Source organism: Fukomys damarensis, unplaced genomic scaffold, assembly GCF_012274545.1.
Source record: "Fukomys damarensis isolate Sample0158 unplaced genomic scaffold, DMR_v1.0_HiC HiC_scaffold_17, whole genome shotgun sequence".
NCBI classification, from domain to species: Eukaryota; Metazoa; Chordata; class Mammalia; order Rodentia; family Bathyergidae; genus Fukomys; species Fukomys damarensis.
Genome location: NW_022900929.1, coordinates 52,958,767 through 52,984,181, shown reverse-complemented (window position 1 = coordinate 52,984,181; position 25,415 = coordinate 52,958,767). Strand labels below are relative to the sequence as shown.

Sequence of the window (25,415 nt, the reverse complement as noted above, 5' to 3'; positions counted from 1 at the left end):
GCACACTGAGTTTTTGAACCCCAAACCTTTGAAAATTCTAATATACTTGATTAAAATTTAAAGCATGAATATTCCAGTACTTCTGTGGAATGCAGTGTTAATTAGAAGGATCTCCTATTGAGGTGATAATTCTCTGCATTTTTCACTATGTGCTTGACAGATTGAGTAACTGCTGGACAGTCGGACTAGATGTGTTGTTGCCCTTACTGACAAAAGCCAGAATATCTGTAGACACAGGCATCCTAATTCTTATATACCACAAGCAAAATGTCCTTTGCAATTGACCTAGAGGTTTCCTTTGGCTGACTGCATAATCTATCCACAAATCATTAGCCTAGACTAACAAGCAGTAAATAATATACTCGAGAGGATAACTAGTGAAATAATTTTATCAATATAGTAAATTTCCTGTGTATAAATAAATTTTATTGATCTCAGGCAGATTGTTTGTTTCTCAAGACCTTTGACAGATCATTTGCTGCACAAATTATAAATGGAGATTTTAACATTTTTTTTTCTCTGAGTATTTGTATGGGGCCCAAATTTCAGAAATTGATACTGATCTAAAATTGACTTTGAGTGGATAGATTTTACTTAATAGGTAACCGAAGGGACACTAAGCTGCTATTTCTACTAAATAGTGGTAGCTAGGGCTTTGAAGGGGAGGAGAGTTAAAAATCAAATTTTAAGTCACTGTGTTTGTTCAAATTGGTGTAGTCCTTACCTTTAATTTTCATAAATGGAAAATTGTGAGAACTTGTTTTGGAAACTTGGAAAGAACATTTAGCTTAGCCGGCTACCACTACCATGTAGACTTTGGCAGAAGGTCACAAGTGTGACAGAGGCTGTTTCTCTGAAATGAATAAAGAAACATTAGAACATTTGGGTCTTATTATTTCCACTTAAGAACTCCCCAAATACAGAATTTGTCGCACCCTCACTGAGGCTGATAACTCACTTAAAATTCACACAAACTGATTAAAAAATGCAAGGGCCTCAAGCACTGCATTCCAACTGTGCGTATTCTGATTATCCTGAATGCATGCAGTGTGTGTCCAAAGAATGTGTCAGCTTACGGAGAAGCGGGGCGGGGTGTGGGGGGAAGTTTCTCAGGCTTTGCTTTAGAATTCTCAAAGTGAACATTTAGAGAGCCAAAATACACAATGGAAAATACGCACAATCTCGCTGTTTCCAATTAGGAGTGGGCTCCTGTTTCTTTCGACTTCAGCAGGTGGCTATTCATCATTAAGATGAAAAATGTTTATTAATGTGAATATGATATTTTGGAATCTTTACAACTGGGAATCAAAGATTAAAAACCTTTTTCCTCTTCTATCAACAACTTATAATTATCTCATCCTGATGTTTCTGTCCTCTGACCTGTTACTTAAGAGTTTTACAAAAGTGGACTTGACCTTCCTCCCTTTTGTGTCAATGGCTGGGTTAAATAACAAGGACAGTGTCCCATTAAAGAGTATTTTGTATTTGATCCAGTTCACCGGGTATTACAAAGGAGGTGGTAATGTGGTACTTAGTGATTTGCTGTTTAGAACAGTCTATCTGATGAAGTTAGAACCCATGGTATCTCAAAATCGTGAATCTTGTTTATGTTTAGTCATCAAATATGTACTTTAATATGTCTGCATTTGAATGGTTTCTTTTTTGCATTATTTTGTGAACACATAGACTTTGTAAATGACAAACATTAAAAATAACAGCTTGTGAATTCACTTGTACTTACTTAGCATGTATCAAAATGGGATCTTTTGTGATGTTCTTTGTTTACAGACTGGCAAGTAATCATTGAAATGCAAACCACATACACATAATGGAAAATTGTGGAATTTTCTAATGATGTTGTCATTTACAGTATCAAAGTCGAAAGCCAAGGAAGAATGTAATAATTAGTGACAGTCTATGGGTGCCGAATGCTAGGTTTAGTTTAGTCACATAATGTATTTAGATCTTTGCATCAGGATTGAGCAAAGTTCAGTAACTTGTCTAGGGTCATTTGGCCTATAAATATTGGAATTTAGTCTCATTTGATTAAACATGTTATTTATATAACTGATGGCACTATTTGCAACCTTGAATAAATTAATCTTTTAGTTTACTTTAGGCTTAACTTTAACAGTTCCTTAGGGATTTTTAAAAAAATAATATCTTCATTCTTCACAGGAATGCCTTGCTGTTTTTTAGTCACATGTCCCTTTAAAAATCTCACTGGCCAGAACTAAGAACTGCAAACGTGTTTTCTTAGTAGTAAGAATCAATAGAGAATGTGCATTTTTCATCTTTATTATGAGTAGGATATTCCCCAAACAGAATAGTTTACAGATATGCATGAACAAAACCCAGGATTCTGTATTAGAGCAACATTTCAAAAAATGTTGATGAAAATCTAGATATTATGTACCAAAGCAAAGGGCAGAACATTAACTGCCTGCAAACAGTGATTACTTTCTTCCTTTGGAAGCTAAGGCTCTCTCAACCTGAAATTTTATTTATAAACAGTACTGTTTCTCTTACAGGAGGTTCATCATGAGGTCATCTTTTTGACTGTCCAGATTGAAGCCTTAAAATAATTATCATTCTGTTATCATACTAGGCAAATGGTAAAGCCATTTTGGATCTGAGTTTATTTGCTTAGTTAGAAAGACATAAAGTAAATATTGATTCTAGAGAAATTGATACAAAGTAGAAAACAGAAGATTGTGTATGGACATAGGGTGAAATGCAGATCATTTCTGGAAGAAAGAAACCTCTGAATGGATTTTGTATGAGCTGTACCTGTGTCATTTGTTTTGGAACACCTAAACTTGATCTGTGACTGGTTATTTTCTATAGCTCATGTGTAATGAATACTTGTAGTCAGATGACTGGGTATTATTTATTCAAATGATTGTAGAAGAAAAACACATTGCTTTCTACAGTGACCTGGGGGGTCAAAAACATTGAAGATGTAGGCAGTACATTAATCATAAATTTAAGAAGAAAATGTTTAAATGTAGAACACATTGGACCATGGGATTAGTTGTAAATCCCAGTTGTTATGCTGAGTTACTGATTACAGGTATCACAGTCTCTGTGAGAGGATAGATGATTGCAACAGACTGGTGGTCGCTGTGGGCGATAAAGGCGAAGTGTTTAAAAGGTTACTCTGACTGCGAAGTCTGCCTGCTTGAGGAGGCTGTGTGTGGGTGTGTGCGCAGGCACACGTGCTCTCAGCTGTTCATCTGCAGGCATTCCATGTGAAGGATGCTATTGTTTAATCCAGAATAGCCTAGCATCGCTGTGTTGCAATTGGAAAGTTTGCATTATTTTAACAATGGTTTATTATAATATTTTGCCCATCAATTTTCAAAATAAGGGTGAATGTATTGAAGAATTAGTTTGTGAACCCTTTTTCCTTTGTATTGATTTCTAAGCCCTAAATGTCTCTATGAAGGTTCTAGTGTATCCTTTCTTATGTGTCTTTTAAAATAAAGTCTTTGTTTACTTCTGTAGTTCTATAGTGTGTAAAGAGAGAGTGAATAGAATGAGAATTGAACCTGAACTCTCTATCCAAACCTAAAAGTTATTATATCATTTTAGGAGGATTTATCCAAGCATCTCATGCCTGGTGGCCACAATGAATATATGAGCAGCTGATCTGTGGCTACTTGGTGCCTAACCCATGTCCAAGGTACTGTGTGTTATAATTCTGCTTCTTCTCCTTCTCCTTCCTCTTCTAGCTTTTTCTTGTGATCATCTTTAAATATCTATTCTTAGCTCTCTACTCAGTTTGTAAATCTTCCCTAGAGAAGACAGAGCATGATCTTGTATTTTATCATCAACATCGATGTCCTAACATATTTATATTTACTTTTAACTCCTGCACAGAAGTAAATTATGTATTGAATATCTTTAAACATGCTATGTAGGAGTTTTAAAGTCCATATGTTCAAGATTGACTTCGTCTTTTCCTTTTTTATCAATCATTGCTATGATTCCCAAAGTTTGAGCTAAACAGCTGCATCCTTTTAAACTCCCTCCTCTACCAAATCACATCAAACATGGTAAGTTGGGTTGCTAAGCCCTACTCATGTTACCTTTCTGCCTTGTCGATGTTGTCTCAGTTCAAGCTCTGGTCTCAACATTTGAAGATAGTTGCCATATATGTGAACTGCTATACCTAATTCCTGTCTTTTATTGATGATTTGTGCTCTGCATTTCAACCAGAAATTTAATTTTATCACTTAAAATTTCCTGTTGAAAATATTCTACCCTTCCTTGCATAGGACTATCTTGTGATTTTTTTTCTTAACTTGTGGTTTCTTAGCATGATATCAGAAGCCATGTAGAATCTGCCCCTATTTTGTTTTTATGTCCTCTCATTATTCAAACCCTCAGGAGAGGCTGTGCTCCCAGTAGTACTCATTCTCTTACTATTCAGGGAAAACATGTAAGGCTTGCATGGATCAAGCCATTTTTGTACGTTATTGATTGCTTTCATCTGGAACCCTTCTCACTTCTGTTCTTGTCAGCTGAGGTGTGCTTACTCATCTTCAACGTTCCTGTCCCTGGCACAGAGTAAATTGCTATTATATAATCAAGTAACATAGGTCTCACTTTCTCACTGAAGCCTTCTTAGAGCACTTGGTGCACACCTTCATGACAACAGCATTTCATGGATTCTACTGTAATTACAGAATTGTATGCCCTTCTTTCCTTAGGCTGTGAGCTTTTTAAGGGCAAAGACAAAGCTTATGCATTTTTTTCTCTTTCTAGCCTGTAGTCTAGTGCCTGTGTGTAGTAAGTGCATTAAATATGCACTGAGTCAGGCTACTAGAAATGTGGTCAGAAGGCCTTGCCCCTAGATTGTCTTTATTACCTATTCTGATATAGGGGGGCTTGTGTTCTAGTACTCATTGTGTTCAGGATACATGTGCCTCACCTTCTCATGGTAGAGCCTGAGGAACTAGAGTATATCTAATAAAGACCAGCATTCCATATCAACCAAGGTCCTATGAAAGTTCACTATGATAGTCTGCGCTGCCACAGACTGTGAGTGCAAAAGTCAGGAATTCTGGGCTTCTGTGACTTGCAAAGATTGAGTCTGGTCTACAGCTTTCCTACTGCAGGTGTAGATCGGTAAATTAAAAAAAAAAAGTTACATTTAGCTTTTAATAGGAAATACTTTTAAGTTTACTGGGAATTTACCAACAATAAAAAACAATACAGGGGCTGTTCCTCAGCTTTTACCCAAATTCATCTGAGCATTATACCTCATTCACTTTATCATTGAGTGCTGTGTCCCTCATTCTCATGCTTTTCTTCTTGAGACATCTTAGGATGTTACATACCACGGCCTTCACATGTACTTCAGTGTGTATTTGCCAAGGAGCAGGTGTATGTACAATCAGAGTGCAATTATCAGTTTCAATGAATTAATCATTTACATTTCAGCTTCACTAATTGAGCCAGTCCTTTCTTTTAGGCCCTGTTTCCCCTTCCTAACTTATCCAGCCTAGGATAAGTTACTGCCTTGGTAATTATGTCCCCTTACTATCTTTTAATGGAGATACTCCCGCAATCCTTCTTTGTACTTCATGACATTGACTTTTTGAAGAATAAAGTATGCCGTTTTTCAATAGAACATTTTTTATTTTGGGGTTTGATGGGTTTCTACAGCTGAATCATTTCTTTTGCTTTAACAAATTAATGGATTTTATGTACTAATAAGCTTAACCACAACTACTATAAGTGTTATGGTTTATATGTAGGTATCTGTCAAGAGCTTCATGGGCTTATGGGTGGGGCTTTTGGAGGGTGATTGGATTTTGGGGGTTTATAGCTGACAATGTTAGGAGGTGAGGTCTGGTTGGAAAGGTGAGTTACTGGGGTGTGGCCAGCAAGGATAAGTCTCCCATGGGGATCTGCCCTTTGTTCTCTGCTTCTTGGTACCATGAGGTGAGCAACTTTTCCTCTGCCTCTGCCATCCTCCTCGCCATGCTGTTTCTTCTGGACTGCCATGGATTGAAACATGAGCCAGAATAAACCTCTCCTCCTTTAAGTGTTGTGTGTTAGGTATTGTGTCTCAGTGAGGAGGAAGGTAACTAAGACAATACTTAAGAACTGCATTAAAATTATTACTTCGCTTTCTTTGAATAGATTGATCTTATTTGTTAAACTTCACAAAAAAATAAAACAGAGGCATACCAAAGAAATAGATTGAGTCGAATAACTCTAGGACTTCAAGAAGAAGTGAAAGACTTGTTATTAATTTCCACTGATGCTAAAACTGGACCAAATAGTTATACTAGATAATAGATGACAATTTTTTTCTCAAATGAAACTTTTTATCAGTATTTAGGTGTTAATTGCCAACAAGACTAAATTCTCCTTAAGATGTACATTTGACCAATGGATTGATACTAAATCTTTGAGTAAAGGTTTTTGTTGTTATTTTGAGAAAAGTGTGCTGTTTTGACTACAGGTACTTATAAATTAATTCCTTGAAGAATAAAACCCTGAAGGTATTAAAACAATACATGAATATTTAATAGCAAATATTTAGACTGGTTAAACAAGAAAGTAAATTAGCATGGAATTAAATAAGCGGCTATGGATATTTATCTTCACTATTGGAGAGAATTGTGTGGTATGGTGTTTCTGTTTGTTGTTGTTTGTCATCTGTTCTGCCATCTCAGCTAAACTCATGAATTGAGAAGCAGCCTGGGCTTATTTCCACAACATTCAGACCTTACTGTGCATTTACACTTGCTTACAATATGCTTCTCTTTTCTTTCCAAGCGTGGTCATCCTTCATTTTCACACCATAGGGTGCTCAATGTTGCCACCAAACACAGTGCCTTCAGATTGTCATAGTCAGTGAGGTACAAGGGATCCCGTCAAATGCCATTTTGTATGACTTTAATTTGTTTTTCTCTCTTCGTTGTTTATGATAACCTACTAGAAACTTGAAAATAGCATTTTCTTTCCTGCTGTTTTTGTCATTTGGGTTTGGAAGACAGACTGTTTTTTTTCAATGAAACGATAGTTGCCTTTAACTGAGAAGGAAGAAACAAACAGAGCTGTACACTTTCCGTTTCCTCTGTAGTCGTGATGTATTTTTCCTCTTTCACTGTTAGTGTTTCAGGTAGAATTTATGGAAGAATTGTGGAAGGAAGGAGTAGGTGGCAGAGAGGCAGGACAAGGTAAATGTTGTGAGCACAGACTCTGGAGTTGCACTGCTTGGGTTCAAACACTGGCTTATGGAAGAATTGTGGAAGGAAGGAGTAGGTGGCAGAGAGGCAGGACAAGGTAAATGTTGTGAGCACAGACTCTGGAGTTGCACTGCTTGGGTTCAAACACTGGCCCCGAAGTTTACCAGCACAGTGATCTTAGACAAGTTAGTCTGTTTTTCTGTTGTCTTAGGGGAACTGCATAGCAGCACTACTTATAAAGTTACAGTGGGGCCTTATTGGGAATAATTAAAGACAACACCTATGATACAATAAATGGTGTGTTTTGTGTGTAAAAATAACTGTCCTATCCCTCTTCATCTTACTGACCTCAGCCTTTTCCTCAGAGGATAACTTGGTGGAAACCAAAATTCCTGGCTCTTTAGAATCCTCTTCAGAGAGCTAGAATATTCTTTATTGAAGAAATATGGATCTTTCTTGAAATAATATCTTCAAAAGTTAAAGTATATCAGTTTGCCACACATTCTTTGGCTTTGTTGAGGGAAGGCATTGCTAAAAGGCACAATTTATTTATGTGTTACCAGACCTCTAGAAGCCTCCTCTCTCTTTCCTGTGTTGCAGCACATTTATTTTAGGTTACACCGTTACAGATCTCAGGTATGTAACCTTGAAAGAAAGCATATATTCAAAGGTGGCTCTGGGACGCACATCCTTGCCCTTAAAAAATGACTCAGCTTGCGTAAGGAGTACAGTATATAAATATATCTATAAACTAACTTGAAATCTTTCAGGCCTTCATATGTCTTTTTAAAGTCTAAACGTGGTGAAATGAATCATTTTGCAACCTAGTAGGTCACTCCTAGTTTATTTTATACTGAAGACCGCAGCAGAGAAAACTGATCTCTTGGACTTCTGGGAATGTGGGAGCATTTCAGTGTGTGGAGACCATGTTTAGTAATCATACGGTTACACAGAATGGATTATTTATGTGACTCAGGACATCACACCCCTTTACAGTCCACTGAAATACAAAACTGCCAGCAAAGCCTAAGAAGCCCTGCAACAACAGCTTCACGGAGGACAAAGCAGAGTAGGTGTAAACTTCTGATGATCATCAGTGGTTTGCCTGAACATCTACTTCAATAGGAAATAAAAAAGATGGAAGATCATTAGAAGGAGTTCTTGTGTTGGACTCTGTGATGAGTAAAAAGTAAATAATTTCCAGATTATTTCAGTGTGTTCCGGGGTAAGAGATTTTTCTCTCCAAAATGTTTTATAAGTTATGTAACAATAGTTTTAAGTATTGACAACATATATTTTTAAAAACAATGCGGATCTACTCCTGACCTCACTGTTTCTGTCCTTCCTGAGTGGTGGCCCATGCTATTAGTCAGATCTAGTAGTTCAGGGCAGGTAATTTTCTCTTTGTATAGGTTCCTATAAACAACTGATTGAAGCTTCTGAGAGGAGTTTTGATCGTCTGTGTTCTGTTTATTAAAATGTTTCCTTTGCTTTTACCGATACTAAAGAGAGAAACAACTTCTTTAGTGAGGAGATGGTTATTAATATGTCGAGAAGGGGCACCATGTTGAAACTGGCAGACATGAGTGCAGTTGTAATTTCTGTAGCTCATTGGAGAATAAAGAGTGAGCTGCAGTTGGGCTTTGTGGAAGCGCAGTTGGAGGTGGTTAGTGGACTAGGGGTCCTAAAGAGTTGACAGTGCATGCAGGCCGAGTGGTCCCTGAGAGGGATACTGAGACACCCAGACATTCTCCACTATCCAGACAGGGTTGAAGTCACGACATGCGTTATATCGGATCCTTGGTGAATGTTGCATTTCATCATTCCATGAATTGTTCCAGGGTCTCTCTTAATTGTTACATTGTTATCAATAAGTGTCTCCCTCATCTTCTGTCTTTTCTTTTATATGTGGATGAGTTTGTGCCAAAGACATGTACTTGGATTTTACCTCTCATGATTATGTTTAACATCTTGGTCTGAACAGTTTTCCTCTACAGACATTTTAAAACTGAATTTCTGTGATGGAGGGGTGAGAATGTGTTGGAAAAATAGAAACCATGAAGCTCTATAGGTTATTCATGTTAACTATAAAGTATTAGTGGGTTTGAAATAAATAATTATCACATGTTTGATTTAATCTTAAATAATTTAGATATTTCCAGTGGTAGTTTTACCATAGGAAGATTTAATTAATGTTGTGGTATGAAGCCCACTGTAATAATTTTTCTGTGATGGTCAGAAGGTCATTTAATGCACTTTCTAGACTTTTAGTTTTACAGTAAGTGAAAACACTCTCATACTGAGTATGAATTAACCAAGGAACTTGGAATTACAGTTGGTTTTAATGGTACATGTTAGAAAACCCGGTGTTAAGGATCAACACAAAACACTTTGCATAGTTTGCCTGTTAACCATGCATTGTTTTCTTCTTTTAGCTTGGAGTTTACTTAGATATCCAGCCATTCTTTACCCTGTTTGTATAGTCACACAATTCAAGTTGGCTCTTGCCTATATTTTGCTTAGTCATTAAAGTTTAGATATATAATTAAATGGCATGAAATATAATTAGCTTAGTTTTGAGTGTTACAGAATCAGTAACGGAAGAGAAGGGTTTCAGGGCTTTTTTTTTTTTGGTGAGTGGATACAAAGCTGTGTTTGTGTCAGCTCCAGTAGTGGAGGCAGTAGGGAATCACTGAGGCAGCACATCCAGCCCGCACAGGATTCTTGCTAAATGGAGTGGAAGGGGTTTTAAATATTCCTTTGAGAAAGTGCATTGAAATCAGGTGTGCAGACTGTGGTTGGAGCACATGCAGACATAAGAGGTAAGCTATTCAGAACTGCCAGGCCCCGAAATGGGGCGGGGGAAAGCTCACTTCCTTTGTACACTGGCACAGCCCACAGCCTAGGCATCCATAAGAACTTGAGCCTGTCAGAACCGAACTAGGGCGCCACTAGCAAGGAGACATTGATTGTCAGCCAACACTGCTCTCCTGCCTCAGGAGGTTCTTAAGTGCTTTTTGTTAGACTCCCAGGAGCAAAGCTTGGCTAGACGAAAATGCAGTAATTTGCCACACCTGGCAAACAGTGACAGTGTTATTGGCGTGCCTGCACCTGACTGCTGCTGGCAGTGATTAATTATGTAGTTGGACCGCACAATACGGTCAAGTGAGGTCATGAGCAAAATGCTGTTCTACTTGTGGTTCTTCCCCTCCTCCTCTGATACTTTAACTCTCAAAAGAGGCTGCAAAGGGATTTAGTGAGTAAATAGAAAAAAAAAAGGTTGGAGAGAATTCTGCACATATCCATTCATTAATTCGGTTTTTCATTCAACAAATATATTTTGAATACTTTAGTATGTAATTACTCAAAGTGAATGAATATTCATTCCTCTTTGAAATTCAAATTCAGTTTCCTTAATGAAGAGCCCAGTGTTTACCAGAGGTACAGAGATAGCAGTAGCAAATTAATTTGAGTCCCAAACTTCTTCCTTTGTTTACACAAGGGTCTTTGCAAAGTACTGACTAGACTCTGAGGTGGGCTGATCTTGACTGTGAGCATTCTCTGATGGAGGAAGAAATGTTAGATGCAGTGAATGAACATGTAATTACACTGAGAGTTGGTGCTGAGGACTTGAAAGGTCACGGAGGAGCATGCTGTCACCATTGATATTAAGGGCTAACATCTATAGAGTGCTTCTGTTGTGCTGCGGTGTGTCGTGTTAAGCATAGTTCTTTCATTACTCACATAAAGACCTCAGTGGAAATAGTTGCCCTTTGAGTAGTCTCCGTCCCTTAGGCCCTATGGCTTTGACCCTACATTTGTCCTAGAACTGTAACAAAACCGATCCCCTTCGGACATTTGCTCACATAAAAAAGTAACAGAATTGTCACCTGGCCCAGGTTTTCTGGGAACCCAGCCCAGAGAATTCATATTTTCCTTATTATATTTTTGGCACTTCAGCTTCTGACGGGAAAGATGTTTTGTCTGTTGTATATGAAACTTTCAAATAACTATACCAGCATCAGACATACATACATATATATGTATATATTTTTTTTCCTGTTATTGGCACATTGAAAGTAAACAATACAGTTACATTCATCACTGGGATCTTGTACCTTTACATGACAAATCTTGGTCCCCATACCCCTGCCCTCCCTTCACCCCCTTCACCCTTCCCTATTCACAAAGACTTTGTTTCCATTTTTTCACATTTTTTCTTTCCCTTTATTTCCTTTCCTCTCCCCTTCCCACTTCCCCTTTGGAAACATATATTTTGAATTATTAAAAGTACATAAGTCAATTTCCTGATTGCAAGAATTGAATACTTTGAGTATAGGTCTTCCTGCACACAGTTGTTTTCTTTGGTGAATAAAGGTGTGCTTTTGTATAGACTGCTCTAGTTTTCAGAATATTTTTGCAGTTTCTGGAATGTGTGTTTTCATTTTATCTTTAATAGATAAGTCTCAACAGAAATACAGCTGAGCACATTGCTCCTCAGAGGAGGAATTGTATTGAGGCAGGTTATTTATGGTCTGATCTTTTATATCATATCAAAATCAAATTAGTGTTATGAAAATATTCAGGTAGAGGTAGATGGCTTAATTGGCTGTATGTTATATGTGTCTAGTTAGTAGGCCTTAGATCTTTTTCAATGCATATAATTAAAATATTCAGATGTAGGAAGTAGTACAGAGAGAGCTTTTGTAATTTTACATGCTTTTTCCCTATTACATTTTACGAAATTACCATAGAAGCAGAACAAGGATACTGACATGGATACTATTTTTTCCGTTTTCCATGAGTTTCCACATGCTATGTGTATTTACTTATGTATGTTATGTGTATAAGTGTATAAGTGTATTTACTGATGTAAAATAATAACATGAAACATGTAACGAATCTGTGTGTATTTCTTGTGCAAAGACCATGCTAATTTGTGTTGCCCAGTTTTAGTATGTGTGCTGAGAAAGTGAGCACAGGCCTTGGGTTTTTATATCTTCATTGCCTGATTTATCACTCAGCAATGAGAGCTATAGGCTTGGGGTTTAATGCTTTGCTTTGGTGTCTCAAAATTCTTCATTTTATGTTCATATTTGTATGTTATATGTAAAGTTGATTGGATAATGGTGCTTGTTTGAAGGCTTGAGCCTGGGTTGAGGCTGCTGCTTCATTCAGGTAGGTTTTTGGCTGCTGTCCGTTTCTTGCTCCCCCATCTCCTAAGACACCCAGCCTTACCTAGCTTCTTCTTTCAAGCTTTTGCATAACAACTGCTGCTTTTCTCAGCCTGTGGCCAAGAGCACTGGGGACCGGAGCAGAATATCAGCAGGTCACAAGCAAGGACATTGTTAACAGCTGTCTCCATCCAGGAGGGCCTCAGTGGAAGCCTTGGCTGGGTGAGCACCTCACCTGCCCCTAACGGAGACACCTGATGCATCCTCACATGGGGATCCAACTGCTCCTGTGAGTCCCCTGTCTGTCCATGGCCTTATCTGCCTGAGGGTTGTACAGTAAGCCTACACCAAGGAAGATACCTGAGTCACCTTCCCTGGATGGTCCTGGTGGTTTTGGGAGAGCTAATAGTTAGCATGGAATCCTCATGAGGGCTTTTGTGTAATGTCAGCAGAACCCCAGAGGGTCTGCTTTCACTGCATGGGTAACCCTGTTCCCTAGGGATGTACAGTGTGTTCCACCACCACCGAGGAGAAACTGTAAAAAGGTAAGAAAGAGCTTGATATTTCTGTGCCATTAATGGTGTTTTCCCCTGTTGTTTGAACGAAGGGCCCTGAAAATTGTGTAGTGCCTTCTGAAAGGCGTGGTGTTGTCTTCAGCAGTCATTTACTATACACAGTGCCCACTTGTTTTCATTGCATCATCCTATATTTGCTTCAAATCTCAGTGACATAATAAGAAGATATTCAACGAGCCTGTGTGGGGACTAGAGCAGCACAAAACCCATAATGATATAAATATGTGGTGGAAAATTACAATACAACCCTTGCATCTTTCACTTTAATTTTGCCTCAAGGAAATGGCAGAATGCCCAGCTGGCAATAACCAGTTCCAAATGAGGTGCCAAAACTGCTAGGTGCTGAAATATATAGTTTGTTGCTCTTCCCTGTTTGGGTGCCTGACTATAGGTTTTAGGGTTGGTGTTTCAAAGCCAGAGCAGGTGCTACCACCTGGAAGCATTTTCTTAAGTGCCATGCTAATATCAACACAGTAAGTCCTAGGAAAGAGTATTTTTAAATTACAGTGAAACTGCTTTACATGTGCATAGATGTCTATTGAAATAAAATCACTAAATAGGCCTAAAATGTTTTCATCTGGAACTCAAAAGGACATGATTTGTATCTTGGAACAATGAAAGATTCTTGTAAAAGGAACATGCTGATGGAAAACATTTAGATAACATTAAAATATTTGAAAATATGTATGTAAGTGTAGATTGAAGTACTAGCACAACAGAATTAGATTACTTCATTATAGAACCCTACAAATAAGGGTGCTGGGTTGATGCTGAGGAATAAGAATAGTTTTTGTGACACATTTCAGTCTTGGAGACCAAGGGAACTCTCTTGTCATTTAGAGAAAGTATGCTCATTTTGTTGCTTGGAAATACATTTATACCTCTGATCACTTCAGGATACTTAAAGGCTGTGCTTTGTCTCCAGGGAAGGTTTATCTTTTCCTTCATCTAGACTAGTTTTCCACAAGTGGCTCTGCACATAATACATTACGTTGGGGAATCAGTGAAATTAAGGGATTGCAAGGGTCATTTTTTTTTTTTTTTGCTTTAAGGTTTGTCTGAATAATTGGAACCATTTCCTCATGCTCATCTAAGCAAACAGCTACTTTGTTTATTGTTCTGCCTGATCTAGCATATATTTTGCAGAATGTGCTGGCTGTTTTCTACTTCAGCCTACAGAATTCAGACTGGGTCCACTCAGTGTGATTCCTCTTTCAGCAACTGGAAGGTCAGACAGAGAGAGTTCCTTGAAATCTACGATTAATGAGAAAATATTTTCATCATGAGTTTTGTGTCCTTCTCTCAGAAAAATAAACTGATTTGATTGTCATCCCTTCTCTGTGCTCACTTTCACAAAGATGCTACTTAGAGGAGGAAGGTCCAATCAGTCCTGCAGAAAGACAAGCAGACCCTGCAAAGGCCCCAGAAAATTTGCCAATTGGGCAATTAGTGTAAGAAGCATCCTGACTGTTGTCCTTGACAGTTTTCCTATTGTACGTGGTGGAAACACGCTGATGGTGTGTTCCCCTGGTTGGTGAGGACTTTCACTCGACCTGCTTTCCTCCTCTGGGTGTTTATGTGCCAAGCAGATGGGTCTTCACTCAGCCCCTCTGTGTTGGACGGATGGCTTCTCCACTGCTACAGTACAGTTTTCTAAATCTATTATTTCTCCAAGAATTACTTCATTTAAAATTTTTTTTCCCTTTCTAGCTTATTCCCATGGTAGGTTTAGTCCTAACTTTTAAGTTTTCTTCTCTCCTTTCTGTTGCTTATTTCCCTTCATTGGCTATTAACAAGTAGTTACCTCACCTTGTGGTGATTCACACTTCCCATTAGTACTGTGAAGTGCTTATGTGCCAAGGAGCCAAGCCATGCTCTGGAGACAGCTTGCCAGGGGTGAGTCCCAGCTGCACCACTCACCAGCTCACCAGCATTGTGATCTTGGACAAGTGACTCAACTTTTCCTTGCTCCTCTTTCCATATCTGCAGAACGGGCTGGTAATACAGTTCCTGCCTAATAGAGTTACTGTAAAGATTAAATGGCTTATTCTACCTCTTATATTTAAAACAAGGCCTGGCACCTAGTAAGTGCTTAACAAATAGTACCCATTATTATTCCCTAAGTTTGTTTAATTTATTGATATATCCATTGAGCCTTCTATTAGTATTCTGTTATTTGTTGGGGTGACGTGTGTGTGGGGGTGCAACTATTCATATTCCAGATAGAGTTCCTTGGAATACATTTAGAAAATGCTGTTTTTTTGAGGTAAATTTAGTATTACAATTTTTCTCTATGTCTTTCAAGGACGTCATCTCTTATGATGAAATGGATCAGCCATTGTGAATGACTTTGACTTTTTCCCCTGATCAGTCTGTGAGGAGGTACAGCATCTTGCTATTTCTGTCATGGCTTACTGACCGGTGACAAGGGCATCCATCCTTATGCTTCTAGAAATACAGACTTCAGGGTACTCCCTCAGACCAAAGAAAAATCAGGATTTTAAACAAGATATCTAGGCAGTTGTTAAACACACTCAAGTTTTAGAAGCATTACACCAACATTTTTGGGTCTAGAACACTATAGTTCTGCTCTAAGGAAATAAGAAGAAATCAACCTGAATTCTATTTTTTTTTAACACATAATATTGACTATTTCTACAAGTATAGCACTTTAAACCCTATGAGATTTTCTGGAAAACCAATGTTGGTATTCTCTTGAGTGTAATTGTTATTGATTAACGTCATGATTAAAAGAGCAGCTCAGGTCTACTGGGAGCTTTAGCTCATTGAGAAAAAGAACCATCACATTGATCTGAAATCCTCAGTCAGTCATTTTTACCTTTTTAGAAAACACTTCAAATAAATAGGAATAATCTTAGCAGTGAGAGATTTGTCTCAAGGGATAATCTTTCCAACAATGACTTGAATTGATTAAGTTCATTGCCTTTTAACTGTTCACTTTGTTGCTGTGGTAACTTTTAAACATTAGGATACATTTTCTTAGTTGGGATTATGAATGAAGAAGGTGGCACCAAGAAGCACATTTGGTTTTCTCGTGCTGCTGGTGAATTCCCTGCTGAGAGTCTAGCGCTCTTTTCTTCTAAATATTGGTTTGCTGAAATAAGGTTCTGGAAATGGGAGCCGGACTCAGTCATGTATATTTATGGGCTGGGCAACGTATGAGGAGGAATCGAGTCAGTATTATGGTAACTGTCAGCTGGCAAGGAAGGATGACAAGTGCTGGACTTACTTGCTGAAGAACTTTGCTTTTTCAGCACCTCATTCTTGTAAACCTTGCTAACAATGTTGTTAGATTGTTCTTTTGTCCTTTGCATATATCTGTCTTTGTGGATACTTAAAACATTCTGTAAATCAGTTCACTGTGATTGCTGGGTAGCAAGAAAGGTTGATCTCTTAGAACTCAACATTCACAGCCTCTGCTTTTTTTTATCATAACACATGTATTTCCAGCTTATACCTCAGGTATAAACCGTTACAATAAATTCTACAGGTAAGTCACTTCCCCAAAGTTACCCACTATATTTTTAATCGGATAATTATGCAAATACAGAATTATACTTTTAATATTTATAGCCCCTTTCCTGTCCCCCCCCAAAAAATCAAAACTTAGTGGTTTCCTATTGCCAGTTAATAAAAAAAGATGTTTTAATCTAGTCACTTAAATTTTCCAAATGGCCACACTTTATCTTTATAATTTTCTCGTTCCATCTTGTAACGATCTAGTGAACCATCAAAATTGGACTATTTATTCTAGTCCATAAATACATTATATTTCCCAATCTTTGGACCTTGGTTATGCTTTTTTTCCATCTGAGATAGGCTACCCATAATTTATGCCCATTGACATTATTCTTATCCTCCACTGTTTTTCCTGAAGTCTCCAGGTCCTTTCACCTTTCAACATTTAGTTCTTGTCAGCATTTGGGAGGAATATGGAGACAGCATTCATGCTTGGTCTGTTCAGCTGATCTATCTCATAACTAGTTTACTAAGTTACTGCTTCTCAAATTTTGGGTTCCAGAAATTTACTTTTTTATTTTGGTAGAATTTTTCTGTAGATCTTACATGACAAATCCAGGTTAATAACTCCACAGAAAATATTTTATGAACTGGAGTGCTCATTTACTGATTCACAGTGGTGATGTGCTTTTCTACAGTACTGATATCCATAGCAGGATGCCTTTGAAGAAACTAGGAAGTTGATAAGTTGATAAGTTAATGCAGAACTGAAATATAAGGAATTGGTTGGTGTTGATGGATATTCCATCCAGGTTAAGGGAAAACCTTGTTGTCTCATTAGGTCACCTGATAAGCTTCTTTCCCTGTGCTAATTTGATATAAACACTGATGAATTCTTCAGGTTCCAATCTCTTATCCGTTACTCCTACTGACTGAATTACAGTTCTTCTTTACATTTTCCATCTAATAGAAGCATTCTAAAGATAGGGAGCACTTCGTTACTTTCTTTTAAATTTGAATAGAGCAATGTCCTATCCTACCAATTAATTTGCAAAATATTCCATGTCTTTAAAATCACATTTAAATTCATCTACTCTGGTGCTTAAAGCTTTGGGTAGCTGATCTCATACACTGTGTGTCTGTTTTTGACCCGACATAGTCTTAGAATATGTCTTTTGTTTGAACTTGTACCAGAGTTCTTGTGTTATGCATTAGATGAATTAACTTCTATATTTCTTAGTACATTTGTATTATGTTTGTTTGCAGACCAACCTATTTACTAGTCAGGTCTAAATTGCTTAAAAGCAAGAACTGCTTTTAATTTTTCCTTTCTGTCATTTCAAGTACAGGGGCTTTGTTTTTCCCAGTTGGATAGTCATTCCTTCATTTACTTATTTATGCATTGATTTCCTCCATCCTCTTTCCCTTTATTCACTCTGTTCTTTCCTTCTACAGATACTGATGAAACGCCTCTTACCTGCTAGGAATATAGTACCTGAGGATGTAGTTCTAAAAGACCTTATAAGATAGTTGCTGTCACTCACTGGTTGCCTTAAACTCTTCATATAACCCATTAAACAATAAAAAGGTACATTTTAATGTTCCTCCTCTTTTGCAAATAATCACACTAAGGTTCAGAATAGAAAATTGACTTTCTTAAAACTATGCGGCTAGGGGTATGGCTTGGATTTCACCAAGGTTGTTGCTTTAGTTATCTTTTTTTCCCATTACTTCTTGGTGCTCTTTTTTTTCTTTTTTTTTTCTCATTGTTTATTGGTACTTTTTAGGTGTACAGTACAGTTACATTCATCATTGGGATCTTGTACCTTTACATGACAGGTCTTGGTTCTTATTTTTTCCCCATTCTCCTGCCCTCCCTTCAGTCCCTCCACCCTTTCCTATTTACATAGACTTTGTTTTCATTTTTTCATATTTTTGCTTTTCCCTTCTTTCCTTTCCCCTGCCCTTCTCACTTCCCTATACCTTTAGCCCCTTTCTTCCTATTTTACATTGTCAGTTATACAATTTGAACTTTATTTACACTTTTAGTTTTCACACCAGAGAAACTATTTGGTATTTACACATGTGTCCTATTTACTTCACTTAAAAGTGTGACTTCAATGTGCATCCATTTAGCTGTAAATGTCTCTAGTTTCTCATTCTTCGTTGCTGAGTAGTACTCCATTTTATAGAAAAGCCACATCTTCTTTATCCAGTCTCCAGTTGATGGACACTTGGGCTATTTCCAAGTTTTAGCTATTACAAAGTGTGCTGCCCTAAACATGGGTGCCCACATAACATTCTGGTATGATTCTTTTAATTCTTTGGGGAAGATACCCAGCAAGGGGATAGATGGTTCAAATGGGACCTCGAATCCTAGTTCCTTGAAGTACCTCCAAACTAATTTTCACAGTGGTGGCATCAGTCTGCACTCCCACCAACAATGGAGAACGGTTCCTTTTTCCCCACAACCCCTCAAGCATTTCTTATTGATTAATTTCTTGATAGCAGCTATTCTTTCTGGGGTGAGGTGGAATCTCAGTGTTTTCGTCTGCATCTCTCGAATGAACAGCGGTGTTGAACATTTGTTTATATGTTTATTTGCTGCTTTTACTTCTTTGCCTGAGAAATGTCTGTTCATTTCAGACCATTTTTGAATTAGATCTTTATTCTTGGGGACCCTAATTTCTTTGAGTTCTTTATGTATTCTGGATAGTAAATCTGTGTTTGAGAAACAGCTGGAAAAAATTTTTCCCACATTGTAGGTTGTCTCTTAGCTGTATTGGTGGTTTCTCTTGCAATGCAAAAGCTTTTAAAAAACATGAGATCCTAGTTGTTGATTCTTTGTGCTAGTTCCCATGCTACTGAGGATCTCATAAAGTCTTTTCCTATGCCAATGTCTTCAAGAGTTCTACCTAATTTATCTTCCAGCAAGTTTAGTATTTCTGTTTTAATATTTAGAACTTGAATGCACTTAGATTTTAGTTTAGTGCATGGTGAAAGGTTAGGGGTCTAGTTTTAATCTTTGGCAGGTTGTAATCCAGTTTTTCCAACGCAATTTATTTAAGAGGCTATCTTTTCTCCAGTGAGGATGGTTGGCTCCTTTGTCAAAGATGAGGTAGCTGAGTACTTCTGGAATTCTTTCTGCGATTTCTAATCTTGTCCACTGATACTCAGGTCTGTTTCTTTGCCAGTACCATGCTGTTTTCATCACAGTGGACTTATTGGTGCTCTTTCAAGGCAACTTCATGATTTAAGGTACTATGATGGTTGGTTACATTGGTCAGTTGGTAGGCTGTGCTGCCTAGTAGCTGATTAAACATTAATCTGTGTTTTGTTATGGAGGTGTTTTGTAGATATAGCTAGCATCTTAGCTTTAAATGCAGACTTGACAATGGGAGGGCCTTGTGAATTAAGGTGAAGGTTTCATGAACTTGAGACCATTATGTTACATGAAATAAGCCAGATTTAGAAAATATCACGTTTTCTCTTTTATGAGAAACCTAAAAGTATGAAAAAATTAATGATAAAATGAAGAAGCGGTGATATAGACTCAGAGATCGGAAAGGGGATCAAGGGAGGAAGGAAGAAATGGAGAGTAGTGTAAATGGATTAAAATGAGCAAGATATGTGCATATAGCAGTTTCTCAAAATGAACATTACTGTTCTGTAATATTTATGCACTATTGACAAAACAGCTCAATAGAAACAATTATGAGAAATAAAAAGAACAATTTATAAAAATGAGATCATAGGAAACAGGGAAGCAGATTTTTTTGGAGATGGACAAAATAATTGGTTTGTTTGTTTGTTTTTAGGTTTTTTTGAGACAGGGTCTCACTGTGTAGTTGAGACTGACCTGGATGGAACTCACTCTGTAGTCCAGGCTGGTCTTGAACTCACAGCAATCCTCCTGTCTCAGCCTCCTGAGCCCTGGGATTACAGGCCACCATGCCCGGTTGGCCAAAATAATTGGTGGGAAAGAGGGTCGGAAGAGTAGGTACAGGGCTCAAAAAGTATGAAGCTGTGATAGGTACATGTACCAATCTCCCAAAATGAATGTAACTATTGTTTATCCAAAACATAAACTAATATAATCATAGAAAAATACCCTTATGGAAATGATTTTAAAATTATACTGTTAAATAAAATGTGCATTTACATATGGAAAAATTGACAGGAAATTGGTCTGAAGATTTCAGCATCAGCTCCTACTTGTACGTTAGTGTATGTGTGTTTGAACATGTATGTACAAAATACTGTTGGATTTCCCATGTCTGAAGAGCTTGGCTAATTGGTTTACACAGATTCGGACAAGTGAATAGACAAAATGTTACACAAAATTGATTCATTATCTTAAACTCAAAAATGATAATTGTTTTAAACTTTAAAATATATATGGCATACTATAATCTTTTTATTTTTAATAGGGAAGATTGGTGCCAGGTGAGTTAGCAGGTGGAGAGAAGGAAAAGGGTGAGGGGTTACATGACACCTTTAACATGACTGATGAAACAAGGGCTGCAGCTGCTGGGGTGTTCATATCACAGCTGTCCAGGAAGAGATTTACAATATTTTTGGAGATTTTTTATTTCCAGAAAATTTAGCAGCAACAACAACAAACTTCACTCTTTCCCCTTCAGATTTAAAGTTAGCGAGTGTCAATGTGTAGAGTCTGTGGCACTGAAATTTTTACTTTTGGGTTTTATAAGGTAGAGCAAGTGAGATATTTTCTTGCATTTGGTCAATCCAATGAAGAACACATTGGGTTGGAAGAGTAGTTATTTTCAGAATTAGAATAGAATTAGTACAAATTAGTAGAAGAGTAATTTCACTATCAGGCCCAAAGTTATAATCGCTGATCCATAGATGGGCTCTGTTTGTGGTAAACCAGAGCTAACCTTGCAGTAAAATCTAAGGTCTAAAATATAAACTTTTTAATTAGACAAAAATGGGCAAATAGAAGAACACAGTTTTAAACAAATGGGAGTGCTTTGGCTTATACTCACTGCTCCCTGTCCTTGGGTAGGTTTTTTTTCACAGCCAAGTTTATTGTAAATGCACAGTTGATCTTTGTGGTCATGGTAGTTCTGCTCTGTACAATTACTTCAAACATAGAATTGGCAAACACTGATTCATTTCTCTGAGGACAAATATAAGATTAGTTTCTTTGAGTTTCTGGTTACATTTTTATCAATTAATCAATACATAATCATTTTATGCATTTTTCTATTTCTTATTTAATGTATGCATGGCCAGAAGTAGTATAATTTATGTGTGGACTAAGGTACATTACAACCTTTTTGAGTGTAGACATTCTGGGCAGCTAGCTCTTTAGCACAATGCTTGGTGCCTGTCCTAGTCACTGTTCTCATTTATGGGAGAATAAAAATACCAGATACTGCAATTTAAAGAAAAAGTTTATTTGGCTCACAGTTTCAGCAGTTTCAGTCCATGGTTAGCGGGCTCAAAAGCAGAAATGTCATGATGAAACAGCTTCCTACAAAGGAAAGCTGCTCATTTGATGATGACCAGAAAGTACAGGCAGAAATTGAAGAGCTGAGAACTAGTGCTCTCGTGGTCAGTCATTTCTAGACACTTGAGACTCTGAGGGGAAACCCTAAATCTAAATCCCAATGGGGCTCGTTTTCGGTAGCAAAATGACCAAAACAAGCACAAAATGCAAAACAGGTGGCACTCTAGAGATCATGCAAAGAACGTGTGGAGAGTGTAAGATCTGAGGCCAGAAGGCAAGTGTGTCTGCTGCGAGTGTGTGCATCAGACAACTCATTTGTTTCCACCCTTTGCATGTCTCCAGGTGATCCTTAAAGTGCTTCAGATATTGATTTTGGGATTAGGAATATGTTTTAATGAGTAAATGAATTTTCCAATAAGAAACTGACAAATAAGGATTTACTGTCTTGGGTCTTTCTGGAGGGTAAACATCTTTGTACTTCAGTAGCCTTCAAAGACACTTTGTAAGAGAGTATAGAGTTGTTACAGAAAGTTATTTTGCTGCTTAATATTTCATATTTATTTGTAAGATTACTTTAAATATTTTTAATACTTACCATTGCAAATGTGTGCAATTAAAAAAAAAAACACAAAAAACAAACCTCCCACTATGGCTGTATGGTTTCTGCAGAAATCCCTGAGCAGTTTCAGGTTCCTGTTTTGAATCCCTAGCATGTTTAATAAAATAAAGATAATAATTAAAAACTCAAGTAACTTGTCATCTGTTCCAAAATATTAGTGGATAAGCAATTGTTTTCTTATACCAAGTCTCATAAAAGCTGATTCATTAAAATATCATATGTTCAACTGTGTTAAAACAATTGTTTTAATGAGGTTTTTACCTTTTAATGATTTTTTGTCATACTGAAATTTGCCAAGAAATTGGCAAGTCTGTAGCTTTGATTATTTCATACTATTATAGTACTTTTAGACTGATAATAGTCCTTTAATTATTTATTTGTCCAGAGCTTAGTATATGTGGATTTGTTTGCTTGAGAATTTTGAATTAGCAAACAGTTTTTCCTGACTTAAAAAAATGCCAATTCATGGAGGTGCTCCTCTCCAGGAAAGAAAGAAGATAAAAGTGAGTTCTGCTCTTTTTTGCTGCTGGCATAAAATCTGAACTCAAGGAAGGAGGGAGCTGATTAGTTCAACTACTGGTAAGTTTGCTGCAGAGAAAAGGAAAAGAATCAGTGATGTAGATGATTAGTCACAGTTTTTATTATACATTGTAAAAAAGGTTCCTGTATTCCTCTATTTTATGAAAATATTGAAAAAGTATGATAACTTTTTCTTATTCATTTCATAAAATAGAATGAAAAAAATAGATTTATAGTACAGCAAGTACAACTTAGTTTAGATGAGTAAAAGGGTGCACAGCTAGAGGACTTCGATTATGAATATTTATAACCTGATAGAGGTGTAAGAAGCAAATTAGAGAAATTAATATGGACAGTGATCATATTCACATAGTTATTCTGACTTGGAGAGGGTTATGTTAGCCAGAAGATTTTATCCAATTGCTGCTTGAAATTAAATATACATGGATCCCTAATGTTATGAGCTTGAATTTGAAAGACTCGCTCATCAAGATTTTTAGACACATTATATTTGCTTTTTTGCAAATTAGAATCTCCAACCACAGATGCAAGTATACATTGCCATGTGTGGGATTAATGTTTCAGACAGCTTATGAATATGTATGTGAATTCTGGTGGCGCTTCTACCACATGAATTCGAAAAGCAGTGGGAAGTGGGTGGAACTGTGTGGAACTGCATATTACTGTCGGAAAAGTGCAATTCTCAAAGAAAAAAAATTATAGCCACAAATTTTCATTTCAGATATGCCTTCAAAGACATAAAGTTTTCTAAAAAAGGAAAGCTGATATTTGTCCATTTTTTTAATTTTATTGAGTTTATTGGTACATTTTAGGGATACAGTACAGTTACATTCATTGTTGGGATAATGTACCTCTACATGGCAAGTCTTGATTCTCATTTTTTCCCCTTACCTCTGCCCTCCCTTTTAATTGTTAAAATTTGTGGTGATAATTTTGCAACTTGAAAATGCTCTGAAGACAAACCTTTGTATTTAAATGCACATGTATCTTCATGATAGTTTGCAGATGCCTTAAATTTTAATATGTGGCAAGATTTGTAAGGTATTTTTTGTTGTGATGATGGTATCTAACTGAATGTCTTAATAACTGGACTGAATGTCTCAACAACTGGTCCACCTGTTGGTTGGTTCCAATCTAACTGAATTTTAGTTGGATTTTTTGTTTTTGTTTTTCGGTACTGGGGTTTGAACTCAGGCCCTTGTGCTTGCAAGGCACTTGGCAGAACCACTGAGCCAAAACCCAGACCTTGGTTGGAGTTTTGATGTCTTTGTTACACCAGGATTTTGCTCTTAACTGTATCTTAGCATTTTAAGGCCACACTGATGATAGCAATGTGCAAAGCAAATGGTAGTGTAGTTGCAATGTGTTCCACTCCGTCCAAAACTTCTGAGTTCTGGTACCCGAGCAAGGGGCGGAGGAGGAAAGGAAGTTGCATGGCTGTTCCTCTAATAGTTTGTGTCTCTACAGCAGGGCCTTCATGAGGTCTTTCAAGTGCAGGAGGCAAGAGTTCTGCACTGATTGTGGAGTAGTTTGAATTAGTTATCTGATCAGCACATGCACATATTTATATGTTCTAACAGAATAATGGTGGTAATCCAGACAGACGTGTAAGCCATTTCTTGTAGAGTTGTGTTAAACATCAAGTTAACCAGTGGCAGATACTGACTGACATCATCCTTACTGTTCTCTTCTATTGAATTTAGCTTATTACATTTGATCAATCAATTTCTATCAATGACACTTTCATCTATGAGTAATGAACAGTTTATCAGGCAGGCTAATGACCTCCTAAAAGATCACCTGATACAACTTTTTATTTTCACCTGTTCTTGGAGTAGGGTTTCTCTGGACATACGATATGCAATTATCATGTAGGGAAGGGAAAACAACGCTTTTATCCTGATTTTGATATGTACTTTGCATCCTTGTAAATTTTAATGACTCAAAAATAGTTCTGGCCTAAGTTTTCTGAGCAAAAGTAGCCTCCTCCTTCTATGCAGGTCATCATTTCTTAATGACCTTCCCACTAAAGCAAAACGTTGGGTTAAGGAAATATATTGTCATATTAATTTTTATTTGTCTCAACAAATGAACAACAAAGACTCTTCTGCCTCTTGACCCCTCTTGTCCCTCTATTTTCTGTGCCAGTCTTTGTTTCCCTTTTAAATGAGCCTCAAGAAGACTCACTTGTGGTCTCTTATACTCCCTTAATTGTTTCTTAAATAATTTTTAATTAGACACTCCTCTACCATTCCACCAGGACTGTGGTCAGGTTCAACAGTGACTTAGGTGGCTGTAGCCATTGGCCAGTGTTTGGTTTTCATCCTTTTTCAGCTACTCCAA

The 25,415-nt window shown here is 37.2% G+C and overlaps 1 protein-coding gene across 3 annotated transcripts in view; it reads left to right on the top strand.

Annotated features, from left to right (window-relative positions):
- The first annotated feature begins 3,662 nt into the window (after nucleotides 1-3,662).
- Nucleotides 3,663-25,415, top strand: part of Prkd1 (protein kinase D1) — a 230,349-nt gene continuing 208,596 nt past the window's right edge. For 2 of the 3 annotated variants that reach the window (XM_010633543.2, XM_010633542.2), the window contains exon 1: nucleotides 3,665-3,685. In XM_010633543.2, coding sequence (XP_010631845.1) covers nucleotides 3,677-3,685 — 9 coding nt within the window. In that variant the 5' untranslated portion in view covers nucleotides 3,665-3,676. Of the gene's footprint in view, nucleotides 3,686-25,415 lie in introns of all 3 variants that reach the window. The other variant, XM_010633545.3, reaches the window with a different exon arrangement.